Here is a 23,343-nt window from a genome sequence, read left to right as displayed (position 1 = left end):
TCTCCATTGTACCTCTTGTTTCACTGGGGAGTCGTGACCCCAACAAGAGTTAATTGTCCTGCAGATTTAAAATAATTAAGGAAGGGAAGGTTGACTGCATATTTAAGACACCATTTTTGACTCATGAGATTTATGTAGCCAAAACCCAAAATGGTGATTGCTGTACTTAACCGTATTTAATGATGGAGCAGCATCCTTTCATCATCGTCCATTTTGTCACGCATTCATTCAGCCACATACACATACTAACACACCTTTGGTGAATTTGTGAATGTTTGGTGAGTTACCAGGTTGGACAAATCAACAGTTATCACTAACTGGAGATATAACAGTTGGATAAGTGAGAGAGTTGTCTGTATTGGGAGGTGAGAGAAAGTTGCACCAGGCTCTTCTACTTCTTGTTAGATGCAGTTTCTTCACTCACAGAGTTGATCCTATGTGATTTGTAGTAACTGTGGCGCTCTGTGGAGGAACTACAATAGCATGAATTGTTCAAAATATAAAAGATCAAAGATGCTGACTTATATCAAGCTGTTATTCCCCCTTCGTTCTCCTCTCTTTATTGTCCACATCACCACAACTTCCTCCCTTTGCCTTTGTTTTACCGTATCCATTTGTCTACCTCTTCTTCCGCTCATATATTGCTTCATCCTGACTCATCCTCTCTTATATCATCCCTAACAGGCCAAACTTGTTACCCCTAACCTTTACTTTATCTCACACTTCTCCTCACTCTACAGGGCTGTAGCAGGGCACAGAGAGCCTCTTCCTGATGACAGCAGAGACATCACCATTTTTACTCGGATTCTGGACCGTTTGCTAGATGGCTATGACAACAGGCTGCGCCCTGGTCTCGGAGGTCAGCCTCAAATTTGTGTCCTGATTCTTCTTCATGTCCTCCACTGTCCACTTTGTGGCCTACTAGTAGAACAGTGATGGATTGGTTTAATGACCCAACTGTGGATCAACTCCCTGCCAAGCAATCGCCGCACAGCTCTGTCTCTGAAAGACACATCCATAGCAGATTGCCATTTTAAAACAATTAAATTCATTTTATTATGACTGCAATTAATGTAAATTAACAACAGCAGAGAAAATGAGCAGCAGAAACAAAGTAGCATAGGGCAAAACTCTCTTCAGCTCACTTACATCTCCAAAGGAAGCCCTGAAGAATGGATCATTATGGCTTTCTGTTTATGTGATTTAAGAGTTCATGGAGAGAAAAAAAAAAGCAAAGCACACAGATCCATCAAAACCCCGTCTGACACTGTTCTATACATATACACGCTAAAATTACAATCAGAATATCTATCTATCTATCTATCTATCTATCTATCTATCTATCTATCTATCTATCTATCTATCTATCTATCTATCTGTCTGTCTGTCTGTCTGTCTGTCTGTCTGTCTGTCTGTCTGTCTGTCTGTCTGTCTGTCTGTCTGTCTGTCTGTCTATAAAGGACATGTTTTTCATTCTTGAAAGAAATGACTGTTAATGTTGCCTTCTTTTGACCTATTTTCACCTATATCAGCAAATTTTTCTGATCATGTGCTCATTGTTGCAGTTATCCAATCAAGTGTTAACCAATAGTACTTGATTAGCCAAGTGTATATATATATATATATATATGTATGTATGTATGTATTCATATACCACACAAATCAAGTGTTAGATATTGACTTCCAGGATGTAACACTCCATATTATAAAATGTTCATTTCTCCCTCCCCCCCTTTAATGGTGGTAGTGGTGAATACTTGGATTCGTTTACCTCCATTGTTTCCTTCTTAAGCACTGCCTTTTATGGTAATGATCTTACCAGATGAGGCATGATAAAAACATTAAACTAAACCAAAGCAAACACTAGCTTACACTTTTCCCATTTCCTTCTTTTTTCTTTTCTTTTCCTTCTTTTTTGTTTTTACTATTGCTCATTAGTCTGCTGCTGTGATATCAACCCACTCAGTCATTAGAAACATTGTTCAGATTTTCTTCTGTGATACATTACTTCTCCGTTTCATGTGATGAGAAATTTCAGAAATTAGAACACCATAACATTCTTCTATATTTATTTATTTTTAAATATTTTATTTCTCTTTTCTGTTTAATCAGAGAGTGTGACTGAAGTTCGAACCAACATCTACGTCACCAGTTTTGGACCGGTATCAGATACAGACATGGTAAGATGTATTTTTATATACACTGATCAGGCATAACATTATGAGCATGAAGTGAATAACACTGATGATCTCCTCATCATGGCACCTGTTAGTGGGTGGGATATATTAGGCAGCAAGTCAACATTTTGTCCTCAAAGTTGATGTGTTAGAAGCAGGAAAAATGGGCAAGAGTACGGATTTGAGCAAGTTTGACGAAGGGCCAAATTGTGATGGCTAGATGACTGGATCAGAGCATCTCCAAAACTGCAGCTCTTGTGGGGTGTTCCCGGTCTGCAGTGGTCAGTATCTATCAAAAGTGGTCCAATGAACAGTGGTGAACCGGCGACAGGGTCATGGGCGGCCGAGTCTCATTAATGCACATGGAGAGGGATAAATAAGGGACAAATAAGTCCAATCCATGGAGCCTATACCTGCTAACATCTTGGTGCCAGATAGTGGAGTCCATGCCTCGATGGGTCAGGACTGTTTTGGCAGGGCAAGGGGGACCAACAAAAGATTTGGCATGTGGTCATAAATATATATATATATATATATATATATATATATATATATATATATATATATATATATATATATATATATATATATATATACATATTCTAGTCTATAAAAGATTTGGCATGTGGTCATTCACTGTGTGAATACTGAGATGTTTCTACTTGCCCTTGAAATGAAGTCGGTGCACATCTGAAAAGACATAGTGTCAATATTTTTTATACCCTCTCCCAGTCCTGGTGAACATACAAGTGTGATGTTTTGTTATAGGATCGTTTAAGAGAGAACTAATTGGTAACAAGGCAGGACGAAGAAAATGTACGCATCTTAATCATACACACAATTGGCTCTGGTACACAAGATGAATCACTGCAGCTGTGTGGCAGCACTTTGTATTCAGGATGAGACCTAATGGTGAGAGGAAAACTGTACACTCTGTCACGTTATATGGAGCGTAAAATGATACTTGAATTACAAAGCAATAATTAGGCAGGTTAACATTAACATTAATCAGCCTTTGTGTCTGAGATGAAAATAAGGCATGTGTGATTTTTTCTTTTTTTTTATTTCATTTATTTATTTGTTTGTATGTGTGCACTGTATTTCCAGAACCATTTAAAAGGAGGCTAATTAGAATTACGTTATATAATCTCCACAACTATTTAGATTACAGATTCATCTGAATAGCCAAATGTTTTATTTTTTTTAATGTTGTGATAAATAAAAAATCGTTGCCATTAGCAAATCTCTGTGGTACTAGAGGAGTAAAACATGTTTTTTTCCGTACTTATCATAAGCATTATATTATGTCTGTGCAGCCTTGTGGTGCCATTACATTATTCTACACAGTAAGACAAGAAGATTATGAGAAAATTGCAAGTAACAAGTATTTAAGTGCTGATATCTGTGGCTGATTGCTTCATTTCCGTTGTTAAGTAGAAGAATATTTCTAAATTTACAAAGCCAAATGGGAGGCTTATGAATGTAGGTTATTACTGCATCATTCATTTACATTTCCTCTTTTGTTTTTCTTTTTTGTTTTTCTTTTGTTGTGTCTACCTTTTTTTTTATTGCTGTTATCTCATTGGTTATTATGACTATGCTAATATTTTCCACTACGCTAATATTTTGTTTCTATTTTTTTTACTCTCCTCTATTTCTGTTCTTTTTGTCTGTTGATATTTTTTCTCCTATGCTCTCTCCTGCTTCTTTCAGGCTTTCAATCCTTTTCTTTAACCCCCCCCATCTTTTATTTGTTTCTTTTGTTAGCACTCTTCAGCTATTGCATCATTCTGCCTTCTCACACGCTCACACTTCCTTCTTTGCGTGCTTTGTGTCTAATGACTCTGGAGTGTTGAATTGACACGAGTCTAATCTAACCCAGGTGCCATGTTGAGCCTCATGCTTGCTGAGGGTGGCAGCGCCAGTCAGAGACTCGTCCCAAGAGCCCGGCTAATTCTCGACTCGTTTCAAAAGTGCGCTGTACAGCAAAGGCAATGCTGACATCAGGACGTTTTGTGTCTCGTGGGCCAGAACTGAAATTTTTTTAAAAAAGATCTTTATTTCAAGAAAAAGAAGCAGGGTCAGTGTTTTCCTATTTCCCTGGATTTTACATGATTACACTGCCCCAAAAATACCCCACATATGTTTCCTTTGCTCATTGATGTGATTTTCTAGTCCGACACATAAAATCATGCAGAGACAGGATTTATAGTTACAAAAATGTTTTTGTTTAAAAAAATTTAGATCTCAATGACGTTAGTGACAGATGTATGTGAAATCGCTGATCTCCTGTGATTTACACAACAGGATAATGCAAAAAACACAAAGAGAAGTCAAAGCAGAATGGTTCGAACTGACAGGAAGACTCTAAATGTAACCACTCTTTTACAACCAGTGTGAGCAGAAAAGCATGTCATAACTAGAGGCAGATGAACTACAACGGCTGTAGACAGATCAGGGTCCTCTACAGTCAATCAGGAATGAGAATCTGAGGCTACAGTGGGGACAGACTCACCCAAACTGGACAGACGAGGATCTTTCCAATCTTGAGGTCACATTTTTTTTGTTCCTAATAAAACATCCACTGCATGCAGGTAAATTAGTGTTCTAGCAGAATCCAAAAATAAAGCAGATCAAAAAAAATGAATGTGTTCTAGTGGGACTTTTTTATTTTTTTGGGGGGAGGGGGGCTTCAATAGTCATCTAAACTCACAATCTAGGGCAAACATAAGTCTTAAAAGCTTAACTGGCGGTGCCTAGTATGTGGCATCCACAAGAATTGGCATTGTGTTGCCATGGCGACAAGTCATTATTCCGACTGATGTAAATCCATGCTGTGTAATTGCATGGCACTTAGGACTTTGAGTGTCCCTCATGAACAACTTTTTTTAAAATTTTTTTTTTAGCATCACCTGCTTGTTTACTGCTGCTAGCCGCTCTTCTATCTCTAATGATCTTTAATTTCCTTCAGAGAAAGATATACGATTTAGCAAACCACACGTATGAATACGCTGTAGTCTAACACAGGTAGTGGCTCAGTGGTTAGAACACTAAACTATGGATCAGAAGGTTGTGTGTTCATATCACGTCATCACCCAAAAAAAGGTGCTGCCTCTGAGCAATGCCACTGACCCTCAATCGGTCAGTGTTTAAAAAATAAGAAGTACTGAAGTTGCTAAGTGTGGCTGTAACTGTAATGCATGCGCAGGTTAAACTCTCCCGAAGTTTGTTGAACCATGGATGTTGTAACTCCAGTGAGACAGAATGAACGAAATAAACCAGAGGGCACATGCAGTCACCATTCTGTATAATAATCTGTGGGGCACCAGATCCAATCCCTGAAGAGCTCAATATGAAATGTCACATAATCAGTAGAAATCTCGACGTCGTACAGAGAAGCTAGCCGGTGAAGACATCTCATCTGATTAAGTATGCGCAATCCATAGAGATAATCTGCAGATTCACTCTTTGTGCCATTTATATGCGTCATTCAGAGCAAATCCAGTTAGAAAACAACATTGATAAATTGTTGGGATCTGTCATACGTATATCTGCTGTATTATTTTTTTTCCCTAGTGCTAATGATCCTCACTCCATTGATCACTGACTTCCATGAAGGTGAGTCAATACAGCGGAATGATGAAATGTTAGTGGTGTAAATTTTTTTCAATAGTGATAGATGGGAATAATTTATTTCAAAGATTAGTCTTCTAGGAATAATGAAAAGAAAGAGAGAAAAAGAAGAGAGATGTGGGGAAAAACAACGTATCTCTGATACGTGAATAGGAAAGCTGTACACATCTCCTCCTTCTATTCTGTAAGAGCAGCTCTCTCTGTTATGCACCGTGGTGATAACTGTAGCGCCTGCGTGAAATGAAGCTGGATATAAACGGTTATCGAGGTGACGAGGCTTCATGATTACAATTGTATTTCTTACTAAATGCCTTTGTGACACAAAAGATGGCATCAATTTTAGTTCTCTCATAACACTCGAGTAGAACAGTCGAGCATCACACCTTTGTTAACACTCGGGCATAACACGCTGATTACATTCCCTTTGGAAAGCGCTGTTGTTATGCAGGATGTAATTGTTTAATTGTAATAGCTGTACAACCCCTAGCCGTTATTACATATTGGATAATGGGTTGTAAGGTCGGGGTCCATAATATCTGAGCAGTAACCACACTGTTAGGTGCTGTGATAGAAAGCAACTTCCAAAGCTCAGGCGACAGCAGGGATGTCGGAAATTTTCCGTCCTCCTCTGCAGCATATGCGGTCTCTCATTATCAGGCTTGGAAAAATAGTTTCTAAAAGAATTTCCCCTCCTTTCTGAACAGCCAGCTCACTGAATAATCAGGAATAATTGCTGCTTCATGTCAGAATCACAAAGTTCAAATTGCTGAACTGTTTGGAAAAGACCAGCGTAATGGAAAATTGCTTATACTGATTGTGTTGTCACATTTTTGATGCTGTCTGAATCAGTAATGGAAATGAGACGAAAATGTTATTTCACACCCTGTTCTGTTGTGTTCCATTATATTTCACTTTAAATCTTTTAAAAATGTCATGTGCAGTACTGTTTATTTTTTCCCGCTCATAATTTAACACTTTAAATGTAACCGTCTTAACAAATCGACTAAAAACAAAGATGGGAAAGTCGGCATTTCCACCATTTCAGGAGGAGCGTAGTGGAGACACAATTAGCAGCTGTGAAGTCTGGAACTGCTTATAGGCAGAGACAGTTATGGAAAAAATAGTGCATTTTGGATATGATTGTGAAAACAGGGTGTCTAATGTTCATCTGCTGAGTGGATAATGGAGAAATAGTGCAAAAAAAGTGTGAAAGGAGTATTTCATCACCGCTGGTGTTTCATCATTGTCTTTGATTTGACATTTCAGTGTAGTTCTTGGAAAAAAGAAATTTTAGGTAAAATATTTCTACACTTTTTTATTTTCAAAAAGAGAAAGTGGCATTTTTGACCTTTTTTGACCATTTATGGAACAGATTTTAATAAGTATATGTACGCTATGTACTATAATAATGTTATCTGTATTCATAATAGATTTTTCCCCCATTAATAAATCGACAGAAGGTGAGACAGAAGACTTCATCAGTTTGTTCTTGTGAGACTGGAAGTAGGAAGAGGGCGGGGCTTCCAACTGATGTCAGTTAATATCATAGAGACCAAAACACCTGCCAGTCATTCCAGGTTCATATGCCGGTTAGATCACCTTCCATTTAGTATATTCTGATGTTAAAGTCCGTAGCTCTTATGCAAATTTAATGAAGATTGGCAGATCCGGTAACATAATATAACTTAATAGATCGTAATATAATCTGAAGTAAATGTCACTGGATATCATGACAGTGTAGAGACGCATAAATTGTTATATTGCACAAGCCTAATGTCTAGCCACTTAAGATTCATTAGGTACAGCTAATTATTTACCGAAATTCTAACATTATAACATCATGAACTCAGTTGTGTGTCTCCTGTCTGCTTTATTTCTACGCAATATGCCTTGTGAACACCTAAGTTCCAACACAATTTGTGTGGTAGTTTGCATCCTATTTGTTGCTGTTGCACTCGCTTGTGTCAGTCTCGCACAGGCTGTGCCCTGCAGATAAGCACCGTGATGTGGCTGACTTCACCGCTCGGAGAAACAGGCCAGCGAGCTTAGACAGTGCACTTCATCCTCTCTGACTGCGCAGGCGAAGATATTCAAAACCCCCTTCAATTAGACACGAAGCCAAAATGGCCGTGCTTAACAGATTTGCCAGGCTGCGTGGTGAAACTGATGGAAAGAAACGAGAAGGCTGTGCAGTCTTTTGGGAAGCACTTGCTAAAATACTGAGGGATTTTTTAAAAAATAAAAAGATGCTAAAACACTGATTAGTAATTGCTAAAATACAGCATGTAGCACATTAAACAAACACATTGCCTGAGCAAATTAAACGGTAGAATGATAACGCTGCTTTTTAATTAATTGTGCAATGCTACAGCGGATCAGAATACAGTTACATCAACACCTTGGGGAATCACTAATTTGATAGAGGAGCTTTCTAAAGCCATGCTTTAATTGCTAGTTGATAAAGAATATAGACCTCTGCTTTATATAAAGTAGAACAACAACAAAAAAAAAAGATTAGATTGGGTGGTGTTCTCTGCCAAGCCTAAACATGTTTAAGTGGAAAACCTCAAACAAATCAAAACCTCGAATCAATTTGCACATAAACATGAAGTCCCTACTCACATACAACAGAGATAAGAGAAAAGTAAAGTGTGTTATTCCACTCATCCCACAGAAACTTCATTTGATAATGAACGACAATGTCGGGGAACATTTATGAGACAAGTTAGTTGCTGTTATCATTACAGCAGCTATAAACAGTCGTTCTCTTATTTTCTCTCTTTTCTTCTTCTCTTCAGCCTCTCTTTTTTTCTCTCTCTTGAATTTAATATGACCGAAAAAATGCAGCTTGTCATGTTACCAAGAACATATGAGACGTAAACTCTTCTATCCTAAAGATTGTTACAAAGCGCTGAAACTGGAGACTCCTTTCGTAATTGTTAAAAAGCTTTAAAAACAACACACTTTTAAAACAATTCAGATCATTGGTATACAGATGATGTTGAGAGTCCTGCACAGAAGTCCCTGTGAATGAGATAATGGATTAGAATGTGCGCATTAATATGTACATTTCTTGCATTATGAGGCACATATGGATTTTCCCAGGTTTCTACAGGTATAAATTATACGCCAATTAAAGTGTTTAAGTGGCTCATCTCAGCCTAGCAGGCTTTAACGAATAAATCCCTACTGTCATTTAACCCTCAACCTGTTCTTATGAGGCTTACAGCATTAACATTCCCCCTCCTTTCAAATGATAAAACAAAATCCTGTATAGTGTCTGCAACGCCATGTTTATCTCCCAACACCTTGGAGTGGAGTGCCTTCTTCTTCGGCTGTCATGATGAGCAGAATGACGAGGAGTCACTGAGTTTATCGCAAGACACTGAGGTCTGCCCTTCCTCCATCCCAACACCACACACTCCAGAGGAATTAGGTCAGCGGCCATTGCTCCATAAAGACAGGGGCCGAGGGAAAACCCCCAGCAATATTCCTCCTTTTTCCTGTTTGCAATTCGGTCCTAAATTAGCGAAACAAAGTTCACCATGCGCAGCTGGAAGCGAAGTCCACTTGGTCATGCATGAATTGGCTCACGCGCGTTGCTTTTGATCTTTAAATTAATCCCACTTCGAGGCTGCACTCATTTGACGGCTTTCACATAACAAACCATAGCTTGCACGCTTTCCTATTAAAAGAAGAGAAAGCACGGATTAGCCATTGGCTGTCAGACTGGAATTGATTCTTTAGAAGTGGGCCTGCAGAAAAATGTCACCAGCGGTGAGATATATAGGTGTTGGGTTATATCTTAGGTGAAGACGGCTAGAAAGCGAACTAAGGGTTGATACAGCACCGTCTCCATGTTCGTTTATTTTTAACCTAGCCTTCCTGATGCTTTACCTGGTCTACTGCTGTAGAAATGACCTATCCATTAAGTTTAGTTTTAATATTAAGACAATTTTAACACAAACAGTTGAAAGGTTAAAAGAACAGTCAGAAGTGTTGTTTCTGCATTAATGAGGATGAATGAAGAGAATTTTTAAAATGATTGCAATGCCTGTAAGGCCATTATATTTTTTTGGCAAGTGCCTTCACAAGGTTTTCCCCTTTATAACGAGCACTTTGTTATCTAAATGAGCCATAATTACTCAAACGATTCAAAAGTTCAGAGTATTGTGAAAAGGAAGAACGGAAAGTCAATCTTATATTGAAAAAAAAAAACACTCTCTGAAACAGCAGTATTTAATTCTTTCAATAAGAGAAGAAATAGATGAACATTTGCATAACAATGCAAACTTCTACAAAAGCTTGCAAGTCTTTGAAAGCGAGGAAATACCAAAGGAACTTTAGTAAGAAATCAACAGAGGGGCAGAAAGTAGTGCTTTCTCTTGTGCTTTTTGGACTTTTTATCTACATACCGAGTGGCTCCGAGGACTTGAGTGGTGCTTTGAGGTTTAGCTTTGAGCAAAGACGAACAAAAGTGTTTGATAATCGACACAAAAAGAGAGATGCTGGAATAGACAGAACAGCAAAGCTGAGAACAGCATTTATGTCACCAGAGGTACGAGTCCGTCTTCAGCACGTTGCCTCTGGGAGCTGTTCGAAGGCGCACATTTTTACTTTTATTGGCACTGAATCTGAAATGAAGTGGAGTTAGCTATTAATTATATCTGAAGTTTAATTAAACACAGGACATTTCTTGTGTTTATGCAAAATGCAAACTATGAAAATCCCTGGGGCTTCTCAGGATAGAAGACTGATTCAGTTTGTAGGCTGTATTGGGTTATATTTCGTGTGTCAAGAGACCAGTGTCGTTTGTTATGGTCTATAGATTCATATAAGTGTCAGTTCAGTCATTAAACACATAAATATGAACATACGGATATAAACATTTAAAGAGCTGGAACTAAGGATCTAAATGTTTGCAGAGGCTCATCGGCGGCAGCTTTATTACAAACACCGTGCTGATCATGGGTAGGTCGTTCTTTTGTCTCAGAACAGACTCAGTGCTTCCTGGCATGGATTCCAAAAGGTGTTGGAAACATTATTTTGAGATTCTCCCATACTAACAAATTTCATAGTTCTTCTACTGCATTTATATGTGGTGACCGAGGAGGCCGGCGAAATGCCCTGAGCTCATGTTATGTTTGTGAAACCAGGTTGAGAGACTTGTGATTATCATGCCGGAAGTAGCATTATAAAATGATCATTGTAATCAGCAACCATATTCAGATAGCTTTTGGTGTTCAAATGATGCTAGATTGGTATTAAGGGGTCCATTGTGTTACAAGAAAGCATTCCCTACATCGTCACACCACCACCAGTCTGAACTGTGGACACAAGGTTGGGTCCATGGAGTTATGGTGTTTTAGTCTTCACTTCTTTCACTGCAGCCTGAGATTCCTTTTTCCAAGTGACAGGGGTGGAACTCGATGTGGTCTTCTGTTCTTGTAGTCCATCCACCTCAAGGTTTGACAGGTTGAGATGTTTTTCTGCTCACCACGGTAGTAAAGAGTGGTCAGAATATATTTTAGAATATATGTGCAATATAGTATCTGTTTTATCATTTCTCTACATTATGATTGTATAAAGTAGCACAGGCTTATAGTTCTTCACTGTCAAAATGATTTGTTTCAGCTTTAAAGTGTTTATGAAGCCAGTTATTAATGCTGCACTTTTGTTGGGTTTAGTGTGATTTTTGATAGTGTGGAAATTTGATGAAATTATTTGATAATTAACATATTATTGTATTTATTCTACAGAGATTTAACTAGAATGTGTTTGATTAAAAACATTACAAAACAGGCTACAAAAAATCTTAGAAAACCATGCAGCTGAGCTGTGAATAATAATAATAATAAAAAAAAATGTCTCATATAAAACCTTGTAAGTCTCATTAGGACAATTAGTACTGCACTGCTCATTCTCTCAGCTTCACACATAACATCCTCAAATAGCAAGGGTACAACTTCATCCGAAATACAATCTGATGTTTCTTATTACGGAAAATGCCTGAAGACTGGGAGAATCGAATGTTTCTGTTGCATTTGTCAGAAAGGCTTTTTATTTTAAGTGATGCTATAAAAACGTGCATTAAATGCATCAATGTACATTAGTGGGTTAAAACTGGGTAATACGTTTTTTTTATGGTATGTATGCTAATTTTATCTGTGTTTCATATACAGCTTGCTCGTTTTAACCACACACACACTTTGTCCATCATTAGAAAAGAAATTAGCGAAAGTTTTGCCATATCAGTGTCTTTAAAATGAACAGACCAGTTTCTTGCTCCATCCGGAAGCCATTACAGCGATCTGGGATGGATCCATGTGGGGAATTTGTCTGTCGCTATGTTACATAAGGCAAGCAGAGAGTTAAACTGTCACAGGAAACAAACACAACGAAATTGATCCTATTTAAGTAGATTCTTGCACTTATGATTTCATTTGTAATTCATATGAGCTCTTCCATGCCTTTTATAAAAACTCCCATTAAAATCTCCAGAGTGTCTTCAGGGGAAACAAACCCAAACAAAACCCAAGGTCATTTGAGCATCGCAGCATTCACAGTATTGTCTCATCTCCATCTTTCTCCCACCCTAACTCACTCTCCATTTTGAAAGGGTTCACAGCGGACGATAAAAAAAGACCGAGTGGACGATAAGTCGTTTTCCATGGCATCTGTGTATTTACATTATGGAGATCAAAATTTAAAATAGCTTGTTTCATACTGCCGAGTGGCATCTGAGGAAACATTCATCCAAGTATAATCTTTTGAAGTGTGCCTTAAGGATCGCTCGTCAACAAGCCTGTAGGAAAAAGCAGAGTGATGTTTTGAAGTAAAAGGTCAGGCAGGAATCTTGACTAATCAAGGCTAGTCATTTTGGAGAATGGAGTATGGGGGAGAGTTAATCGTGACTCATCCTGCTTCAGACTCTCTGGCTTAGAGGGCATTCAATCAGATGAGTAGAGAAAGTCATCATCAGGGCTAGAAACTAGAATAGATAATGTGCCAAAATCTAAAGTACTGCAGTGTAAAAGTTGCAAGAAGTTAAATAATCTGTAAAGAACTAATATTAGCTAGAATTTAACTGGCTAGCTGGCTTATATTAGCAGTTGGAATCAATCTACCCTGGTATTAGAAAAGAGAACAGGCTAAAGTAGAGAAATCTAGCCAGTTAACTTCTAGGGAGGTAAAGGAGACTTTTATTATATAAAGTATAAATAGGGTAAAATAACATCTAAGTATATCAACAAACATTTTCCATTCGCGGTTAGCACTTTTCTTTTTAGCAGGGAGAGCCTGATTAATTCTTTCTCTCTCTTCCAGGAGTACACAATTGACGTATTCTTCAGGCAGAGCTGGAGAGATGAGAGGCTGAAGTTTGACGGACCCATGCAGGTTCTTCCACTCAACAACCTTCTGGCCAGCAAGATCTGGACTCCAGATACCTTCTTCCACAACGGGAAAAAGTCGGTGGCTCACAACATGACTACCCCTAATAAACTCCTGCGTCTGGTGGACAACGGCACCCTGCTGTACACTATGAGGTGAGTCCTGACCCTGATCACTTTCTGCTTATTACACTATAAAGACAACAATGCTAGATTTATTTATCTATTTAATTAATAATTGTTTTAGCAGCAACTAGTCAAACAAATATGAAACATATTCGTTTTAAACTCTGAACCCCGATCTTCTGGTCAGCAACCCGGCTCCTTAATCACGTGAGCGTGTGGTAGATGCCAGTGTGGTTTCAGATGAATGCCTTTTCAGCAGCAGTGGTTAAGTAGATCTCAGAAGGAGTTGGATGCTAGAAGCCCCTGGTCCAGAAGTAGCACTGTGAAATGAAAAGGGCTTGAAGAATGAATTAAAAAATTGAATTGTGACTCCAATGGCCAGCAGCCGTCCAGAGCAATGTGCCCATCTGCTGTAAAAAGAGCAGGCCAATTCAAGTCTATTGACCTTTATAATGTACCCCGGGGGGCTTCCTCAACACACACAGTATGAAAGGACAGTCCGAGTCAGTGGGAGCTATTCATCTTTCCTCAAATTTGATTTTTGTCCTGGATTTTAGAAATGACCTTCAACCAGATAATAAGCAAACTACATTAGCATATCCTGCCAGTCAAAAGTTATAGAACAGTCTATATTTTACTGTATTGCGTGCTATATGGTACACAACCTCAATTTCCAGTTAATATAAAAGTAAAAAACGTTTATTATTGTGTCAATAAAAAAGATTTTAGATTTCTGAGAAATAATTTTCCATCCATCTCACAGAATGATGTTTGTATGTCAGTAAAGGTAGTGACATACATACATAATAGATCACTTTTTGAAAACAAAGACAGTCAGATGACAAACTGTCTGTATCGTATCAGTGTTTCATTAAATATCGATGTTGCCTTAACAATGGAAATGATATCGTATCAGGTGTAAGCTTGAGTTTTACATCCCTAATGCAGTAAGCCAGAACGCTTTCATTTGCAATTTAGCACACTCTAATTTGTCACTTTAAAGTCTAATGAGTTTTTTTGCTGTTGTATTTTTCTCTATTAAAATGCTAATATTAGATGGAAGCTAATTTATCCGCTATTCCCCCGTTACCCATTCTTCCTCCTTCAGCATTATCTTGTATTGTATAACACTTAATCAGTATATATAATGATATACATGGGCTTACTGCTAAATGAAGGGAGAGTGTAGTTCATTTGTAAAAATCATGTTCAGGACGACACGCGAAGTTGTCGTCCTGTACGTGTGATAGAACACCTTTCTCTTTAGCCTCGAGTGGATGTTCCTCTGCTCCTCCTCAAGGTTGAGAACATTAGAATTAGTGGAAGTCGTGAGCTAGTTCACCTCAGAGCAGAGGGACATTGATGTTTGATGACAGTTATGTGCAGAGACAGGATTGTATTGTTGACGCCTGTGATGTATGTACCACCTCCTTTCATTTTGTGTGGAGGAGTTTTAAACTGTCTGCTTGATTTACTGTCATATTAAAATGAGACAGATAGAGTGGGTGGGTTGAATGTAACACTGCGTGGTACGACGGATGATCCGATGTACCGGCTGTAATTCTAACTAAAATATGTGCTTCCTCTGGACTGTTAAACAGGGCTGGACTCCAAACTTTATCATTAGTATAAACTTTTTACTGAGTCAACCATATAATTTTATTTATATTTTCTCTAATATACATTTTAAAGATCGCTCTTTCTAAATCAGTTACGCTTAATATGAACAATTTCTTAACCTGATACAGTGACACATCGAATAACTGGAAATGTCGCTGCAGTAAAGAAACTCCGGATCAATAATATTATTAGTGCTTATTGCAGGGGTTGCAATTCCATGTGGGGTCATTTGATTTACAAATGGGGTCACAAGGGAAACACACAAAATCTCCCTTTTAATTTGTAAAGTTATTAGAAATATTGATGGGTCCTGTGTGCTAATATTTTGAAATGTTAATGAGTCTCACATGCAGACAAGCTAAATAAATTAGCGTACATGCTTAATGTTAGTTTTAATTTGAGATGTAGATCATGACAACAGACACAAAGACAGCGGAAGGTTCCCAGAGTCACAGGGCGTCAGTCAGTGTTTACATGTAGCCGAGTAATCCGTTACTAATTGGATCGATCGCTCAGTCAGATTGAAAATCATTCATGTAAACACCTGTAATAGCATGCCCTGCTGTGTTCCACATTCAGATCACGTTGACGATTAAAAAAAAAAAAAACCCAAATAACAGCAGCCTTTGTTTCATGCTCCCAGTGACAAACCGAAAACCAGAAAATGTCATTTCCTATAATTATTAGCTTGTCTCTATAGCAACATAAATGTCAACCTATCCTCATTTACAGTCCCACACACACCTGCTTCTCATTAGCAGCGCAACACGCACCTTTAGTGGTAAGGTTTTGCACACAGACCTAGAGAAATGTTACTAGCAATTCAGTCAGAAAACCCAACTCTTTGTAGAACCCGTTAACTTTTTGCTCTCAGATCATAATGAGGCTCTAAATGAGTGCTTCATTAAAAGCAGGAGCACTTGGAGGGTAAGCCCCTTAAGCTTATGTAATAAAAATCCCATAGACAGTGTTAAGTGTTAACTGTAAAACATAAATGTGTGCTGTGCTACAAGTGCCTAATGAGAGCGATAAAGATTTTGGCCTTTGGATTAGACCTTAATTGTAATCATTTTTAGTAAACGCTTTATCCTGGTCTTGGTCACGGAATGCTAGGCAGGAATAGTGCACACTGGAAGGTGTGCCATCATGTCCATCACAGCACACCTACAGGCCATGTTTAGAGTCTTCACTCCACCTGACATGGTTTTGGATGGTGGGAATAAATCTAGTCTAGGGTATGGGATAATATAACAAACCTACATGTTGTGTAAACCAACTGGTGTTTGATGGAGCAACGAAACAGAGATAAAAGTAAAAGCTCACGATTAAAAAGCAGTTTTCTGTTAAAACTACTCTAACAATACTGTATGGATGACAGTGTATCGATTCCAGTAAAAGACTTTAGTTTATTTAACGGTTACAAAAATGTAATTATATATCACTGCAAAAAAAAGGAAAAATTCTGTACACATTTTAAAGATTAAAAGATTTTACTATCAAATCAGCTATGAACATTCAATACGTAATTATAAGAAGATATCATGATATCCACAAGTGTACTACATAATTTATCATGATGATATTATATCAGCATATTGCGAAACCCTTGGGACAGTACGTTTATGTATTCGATTCTGACATTAGGAGACTGTCAGAGATTCACTTTCCACTGTTGCAGATGTTTATGAAGTAAGAACATTGAAAAGAATCTGCCAGCTTCCAGTTTAAAGTCTTAATAAACACTCACTGTGTATAAAGGGTTTGAGAAAGACGACAGGCACGGCCATGACTCACTCATCCTATTTGTTCATTACATACATTAGCTTTCGTTTGTTTAGTAATTGGGAATCCTATATTCAGTACATGACACAAAACATCCGTGTAGGACAAATTTATTCCTTTAAACTGCAAGCGGCTGTTTGGGTTATTGGTCATGCGGTACTGGTCAAATAAGGTGGAATGATGGTACTGTTTTATGCAGCAGTATATAAATGCAGAAGTGACACTGTTCTGAATTGCTTTGAGAAACGGATCTCAATCATAAGTTTAATATAATATTAAAGGGCAGTCTTCATGACTGTTGGGTTGGAGCCAAAGAAACCACTCCCTAGGCAGCCGTTTGATGAGCCTCGATTATGAATTAAAGAGGAGTTTGCAGGCATGGCTCTTGTAACTCAGTCAGAGATGCCGCTCTGTTCTTTATCTTCTCAGCCCAGTGGATATGCTCGGCCTTTTCTCTCGTTCTTTTTTTTTTTCTTCAGTACAGGAATGTCATCAGCCATGTTTATCAGTCTAGTGAAGGTGAAAAGGACCATGTCATCAGAAAGACAATTGAGCCACAGTCAGGTACCCTAAGCCTATTTCTCTGCATTAAAGCATGTCACAATAGACGCTGACGCTACAGCATTCCTAAACAGAGCTGACAGACACTGAAGAAATTCTTATTACTGTTATAATTTGTCATGACAGTCCCAGTCTAGACTCAATTTCTGCAAATGACCATTTAACAGTTGAGATGGGTCTGTCTGCTTTGTGAAAGTGAAGCAATGGATATACACCGTAGGGATTCTGAATATTGGTTATTGCCTGAGTTGATGTTAGAGTAAAAAGGATGCTAGGATGTTATTCTCAGACAAACAAATAACTGTTATATCCCATGATAATATATTGACATACATTAAACACGAGTGAATACATTCGATTTAGATAAATATGTATGTACACTATATAGTGAAAAGTTTGGTTCTTCCGCACCACAAAGTTGCACAACTGTATAGAATGTCACTGCATGTTCCAGCATGACAATGCCCCTGTGCACAAAGCAGCTCCATGTAGACATGGTGTGGAGGTAAAGGTTGGAGAAAATGAAAGATCTGGAGTGTCCTGACTCTGACTCAACCCCACTGAATACCTTTGGGATGAACTGGAACTGGAGTCTCCTCAACATCAGAGTCTAATCTCACTAATGCTCTTGTAGTAAATGAACACACATCCTCAAAGCAGCATGAAGAGTAGGGCTCATTATAACGACAAATGTAAATAAATCTGGAATGAGATGTTCAACAAGAACATGTGTGTGATGGTCAGGGGCGCACACTGTGTAAAACATTTAACAAGAAGCTGTTCTACATGCTTTGTATAGAGTGTACATCATATACTAGCATGTTTGAATTTTGATGCACTCGATCTTATTCTCTTCATGGAATCTTAAAATTCTATGCATGACTTGAGATCGAGACATGAGAGATTCACGGCTGTTTTACCCCTAAGCATCACTCCAGCTTCCCTGATTATGAAGCACAGTCATGCATAGTGAATGAGAATTAAATACGTGAGACTTTAAAAATGTTACCCATCATTATTTCTTCTCTGTGGATTTCTCGTGCCTCAATTTACATTAACAGACTTTAACATGTCACTAATCCTGAAAATACTCATGCCCTTACATCAAAGAAAACAAATCTATATGTTCAACATCTCGAGGGAAATGATGCCGCCTCAGCTAAATGAAATTGTCTACAGAATTATCTTAACGTGGCTTTGGGATTTTCCTTGCTAAGTAGCACTAAATGTGCAACCATAAGCACTTCTGCTAATTTGAGTTGAGGAAGCATGAGGAGGGGAAAAAAAATCAATATGCCATGGCACTACAACAAAAACAACTACGAAAATAGTGTTTTTTTGTTTGTTTGTTTTTTAAAGTAAAAGTGACAGTGTCCTCCCGCTGTTTAGATATAGACCTCCCCTATGGGATCGACTACCATTTAAGATTTGAGCCTTTGGTGGATGTGCTTGGCCAGTCAGTAAGTGAAGAACTGCTGTAATTAATCTTGTTGGATAAATTAATAACATCTGAATGCTATCACTACAAACATAATGAATCACTATAACGAGAACTTTTGGGAAAACATCAAAAATGCTATAGAATGCAATTGATTGTATTTGATTAGCTTCCATTATGTTTTTTGGTTATTCCATTTCTCTCTTTGGTGCAATTCAACTCTGAATTGACGGAAGGAAGGAAGGAAGTGAATAAAACTAGAAAACCTGGTTTTCTTTAAATGTGAGCTGTTGAACTGAACCAAAGCACAGGTCAGTAGATTATTTTGAAGGTTTTCAGAGACATATGACACATTATTCTGTAGGAATTGCTAGAAACAGAGCATTAGCTCAATGAACACTTTCATATGAATTTGATTTGATTGACCTAGAAACTAGGTAAGAAAGATATCTCAGGATTCATAACGGGTATTTTGAAGGTCAAAATGAAAATGTTGGTTTGTTTATTTGAGTAAAGGTAGAAGTATTCCATTTCAGTCAAATTTGAGATAGTAGAATGTTTTTTTTTTTTTCCCATTTCCTTTTACACATTTTCTCTCTCACGGCACGACTTATTTCATCAGGTATATCGGGTGCAGAGAGAGCACAGGGAGAAAGCATCCCATAAATGTAGAACATTTCGCAGTGGGCCGAAGTGTTTATGAGTTTTCTTTTTTCATTTTCACCGAGTTCAGGACTCATGTAACAGTCATGCACTCTAGGGTTCTGTTAAACTTATTTCCTCTATTAATATCAACTTTCTGCTCAAATTTACCTGAAATAACAGTATCACAATACATTTGGAAAGGAAGGGTGGATATATTTAATACAACAGAAGAGTGTTTACCTGATATTTGGGAGATGGCTAGTGTTACATGTCTCCGAGGAGGCATGCGTTATAATGTACTCTGTTGTACTCAGAAAGTTCTCAGAAACCATCTGAAGTTTTCCCAAGTTCACATCTAAGCGCTTCAGCTTGAAATAACACGGATGGTCAGAGCAAGATCGTCTCTGAATTTGATAAATGTATTAATAAGAGCTACATTAATTATTCCTGTGTGATTAGCGATAATGAGTAATGAGACAAGTCGACTATCTTGTTCATCGTTTCTCATAAAAATGATCACAATGCTCTTATCTTTCTTATGTTTTTGTCGTGTTAGTAAAATTGGACTGAAATCAACAGAATTATGTTATAGATATCATAGAAATACATTTTGCCATAACACAAATGATGTGTATGTTCACTGTTGACTGCTGTGCACTGCCAGATTGTTGTGACATCCAGTGTGTTTATGCCAGAGACCTCAGGCAAGGTGGATGTTTCTCGAGTTCCCAAATGACCATTCACGGGATTAGAGAGAGACAGCTAGTGGATGAGAAATTGGCAAATGAGCAAATTGTGGGATGAAAATGTGAGTTCTCAGTATGATGCATGTGCTTATTGTGTCCTTGTAGTAAGCAGTTCGCAGATGCAGGGATTTTGCAGACATGCTTCAGGGTACATCATACATTACAGGTGCAGGCTAAACTGAGAAAGTAGAAAACGTGGTGCCTTTAGAGTCGTTCTCATTTCACCCTGGTAACACATATGTTCCTCCACACCTCCCTGTCAGGTGAGATGCGATTTATTGAGGGCTTGTTCAGTCCCATAGAAAGGTGAAGAGCCTGGATGAAGCAAGCAGCTCTTGTCTGAGAAAGCAGCACAGGAAAATTAATGAGGAGGGGTGACTCGCCACTGAATCACAGCAGAACTCATGTGTCAAGCTGCTTCCTTTCTAGAGGATAGTAACAAGCGGCAGAGTAAAAAAAAATATAAACACGCACCTCAAGATTCCCTTCAGTTTATTAAATTTAAGGGCACATCTGGAGTGTCTGGACCGGCTTGCTGCTCCATAATCACATTCCTCACTGAATCTCTGTTTGAAGGCTTTTGATGTTGAGGGCAAAGGTGACAGAATTGACCAGCAGTTCATTTATAGACTTGTATTGATGTGTTCATTGAAAATAAAAATTATTGACCTTTTTGGCCCTATTGTACCAGGGCCAGAGCTGGGATATTTATCAGCGCTCTTAATTAAATTGACCCAAGGTGGCACCACATCCCATATCTTCCCAGATAAGTCCAAAGGGAGAAGTGTAAGGCACAGGGCTTTGTATAACTTGCCAGAAGAAGTTGGCCACTGGGACTCTTTGGCTGTGTTCAGTTACCCTGACCTCTCAGTGGCATTCATATCCTGTCTGGGCAGCCAGCCGTGGCAGTTTGTTAGCCTGGGATTAGCTGGCAGTGGGGAGCACAGAGAGCAACCTGGCTCTCCTTTCCTCAGCCTAGCCTCCTGAGCTGGCCCTGACCCAGCACTCAATAGCAGTCTGCTCAGGTTAGGATTTAATTGCATGTTCAGAGCTATAACAGGCTGTAACTTTAAAGCCTATTGGCAAAGTGCTGTCGCAGAGCCAATACTAACCCATGTATAATCGCCTTCACTGGGAAAAAGTCCCAGGAGCACGGGGAAAGGATGAGGTTGTTTTCAGCAGGTTCAGAAGCATCAAGGTAGCTATTCATTACCACTGTTAAGTCCTCCCACTTTCACATGTGTCCCCAACAGTTTCCACTGAAGCTTGTAATAAAATTTGGTGATCCCTTTGTATAGAGTCTTTGAGTTTGAGTTCAGTGGGTTCGGTGTAATCCTCTCAGTGGATATGCCAGCAGTCATCAGATATGACCAGTTCAGCAGTCGTTATCATCAGCAATAATGCTGCCTCTTTAAACATCCATTTAATGATCGGTCTCTCCAGGGATTTTGTACAGTTATATCCTATCGACTTCATTATAGACTAGAACTGCATCATTAAAGCAGTTATTTAACATCTACAATATAGCGATAACAAAGCACTCTCCTACAGGAGAGATGTTTTCTTTAGACTGAGTATGTGTCTGAGTAGCCAAAGTATTATTAGCCAACTTACTCAATTTTTGAGTCATGTCGCTTCTGCAGTCCTGTTCTTCATGTGTCTAATGAGCACCCAGGGCTTTGTGTAAATTATGTTAGTACAGTCAGCCAGGGTGTTTCTTAATCCCTATTAAGAAATTAGCCATTGATGTATTATGAATATATCTATATCATGCTCTGTCCAGGGCTGACTGTGTGATTCCATTTGTTTATGACCTCCTCTAGACTGTTATATCCTTTGACCTGGCCTGGACATTCTTTCTGTTATGTTCCGATAAACATGTGCCGAGCCCAAGACACTCCGTAACGAACTCATCAACCCATCAGTAAATGCATAAACCACCATGTCTGTTCTTGTTCACGTCTTTTGTTTATCAATGAATAACACTGAATGCTACACCTTTTGTTTTATATAAATACTCCCTGTTGATCTCCCTGAATTCAGCTCAGAGGTAGCGGCAGCAGCACGACTCAGACTTATTCTCAGAGTGAACCCCAAAATTCTGCCATCCATATTAGTCCATCCTCCATAAACAATGCTTTCAAATATCTCATCTCATTATGGTAACCTTGTTGTTTGAACAGAGTTACTGCTCATTCTTTGGGCCTGATTTAGCGCAGTCCAAGTCAACATGCCTGAGCCTAATGAAGTCTGATGTTTGGGTTGCTTCTGAGGTGTCTTCACCGTGTATTATGTATTCAAAGAAATATTTAACATTTTGTGAATACAAATAGACTGTTATATAAAGTTCTCACTTCATTTCCGACGATTTTAACTCTTGGCACAATGATGGCTCCCTTGCCAACAATTTCCATTAGTTCAATTTCCATTAGTTCATCAGAATGTTTTTACTGAAATGTCACTACTGTATTGTTACTGATTTTTAAAAGAAATGATTTTTTTCTATAATGTGTTCCATAACAAGCCACTCAATCTGTTTAGCTTTAGGTATGAGGAGTGAGGTATGCATACCTTTTCTCCCTGTGAGAAGATTTTTTTAATAGACCCCCCCATTGTAAAAAAGCATTCCTGCTATGCTAGTAGACTAAAAATAAGAGCCTCACGCAAGGTTTCCAAGCAACAGGCTCCTGACGCAGATTAATACAATGCAACTAACCCTGAACCGATCTGCCCTTCTACCCGTTCCTTTTCTCTTCCATGCTTACGCCACTCTCTTCCTGCATCTTTACTCAACCATAATTACAGATACTGGTTATTGCTGATTGTCACACCGTGTGAAATCTGCCCAGGGCGATTATATAAAGACCGCACTCAGCCTGGCCATGGGGCAGGACGAAACCAAAACACGCAATCTCTATATCTAGTCCCCTTCTGGGTTTCCACAGGGCTAAATAAAGTCCCTTGTTTTTGACACTGATCCCGATGGGACATGATGTAATGAATGCCTTGGACATTCATCAAAACATGTCTAGTGCAGTGTTAATAACTCGCCAAGCAGTGGCTGTCTCTCTGGCTACAAGGTTTCTGACATATTGATTTTTTCCATGCTTGTGATGTACTGTTTTAAAAAATGATGATAAATGATTTGATTGTCCAGAACAGATGGCCTCAAAACAAAAAGACCGGAAAGCGCTCTTTTTAACCATTTCACATTTAAGGAGAGT

The 23,343-nt window shown here is 38.5% G+C and overlaps 1 protein-coding gene across 2 annotated transcripts in view; it reads left to right on the top strand.

Annotated features, from left to right (window-relative positions):
• The window catches only part of LOC131369540 (gamma-aminobutyric acid receptor subunit alpha-3-like), a 90,162-nt gene that overhangs the window by 30,993 nt on the left and 35,826 nt on the right, over nucleotides 1–23,343 (top strand). Inside the window, exons 3-5 of one of the 2 annotated variants that reach the window (XM_058416299.1) lie at nucleotides 741–859; nucleotides 2,113–2,180; nucleotides 13,137–13,357. In XM_058416299.1, the coding sequence (XP_058272282.1) occupies nucleotides 741–859; nucleotides 2,113–2,180; nucleotides 13,137–13,357 (408 nt within the window). The remainder of the gene's footprint in view (nucleotides 1–740; nucleotides 860–2,112; nucleotides 2,181–13,136; nucleotides 13,358–23,343) is intronic. The other variant, XM_058416300.1, reaches the window with a different exon arrangement.

This window comes from Hemibagrus wyckioides, linkage group LG18, assembly GCF_019097595.1.
Source record: "Hemibagrus wyckioides isolate EC202008001 linkage group LG18, SWU_Hwy_1.0, whole genome shotgun sequence".
In the NCBI taxonomy this organism is placed as follows: domain Eukaryota; kingdom Metazoa; phylum Chordata; class Actinopteri; order Siluriformes; family Bagridae; genus Hemibagrus; species Hemibagrus wyckioides.
This window is presented reverse-complemented; position numbering and strand designations above follow the sequence as displayed.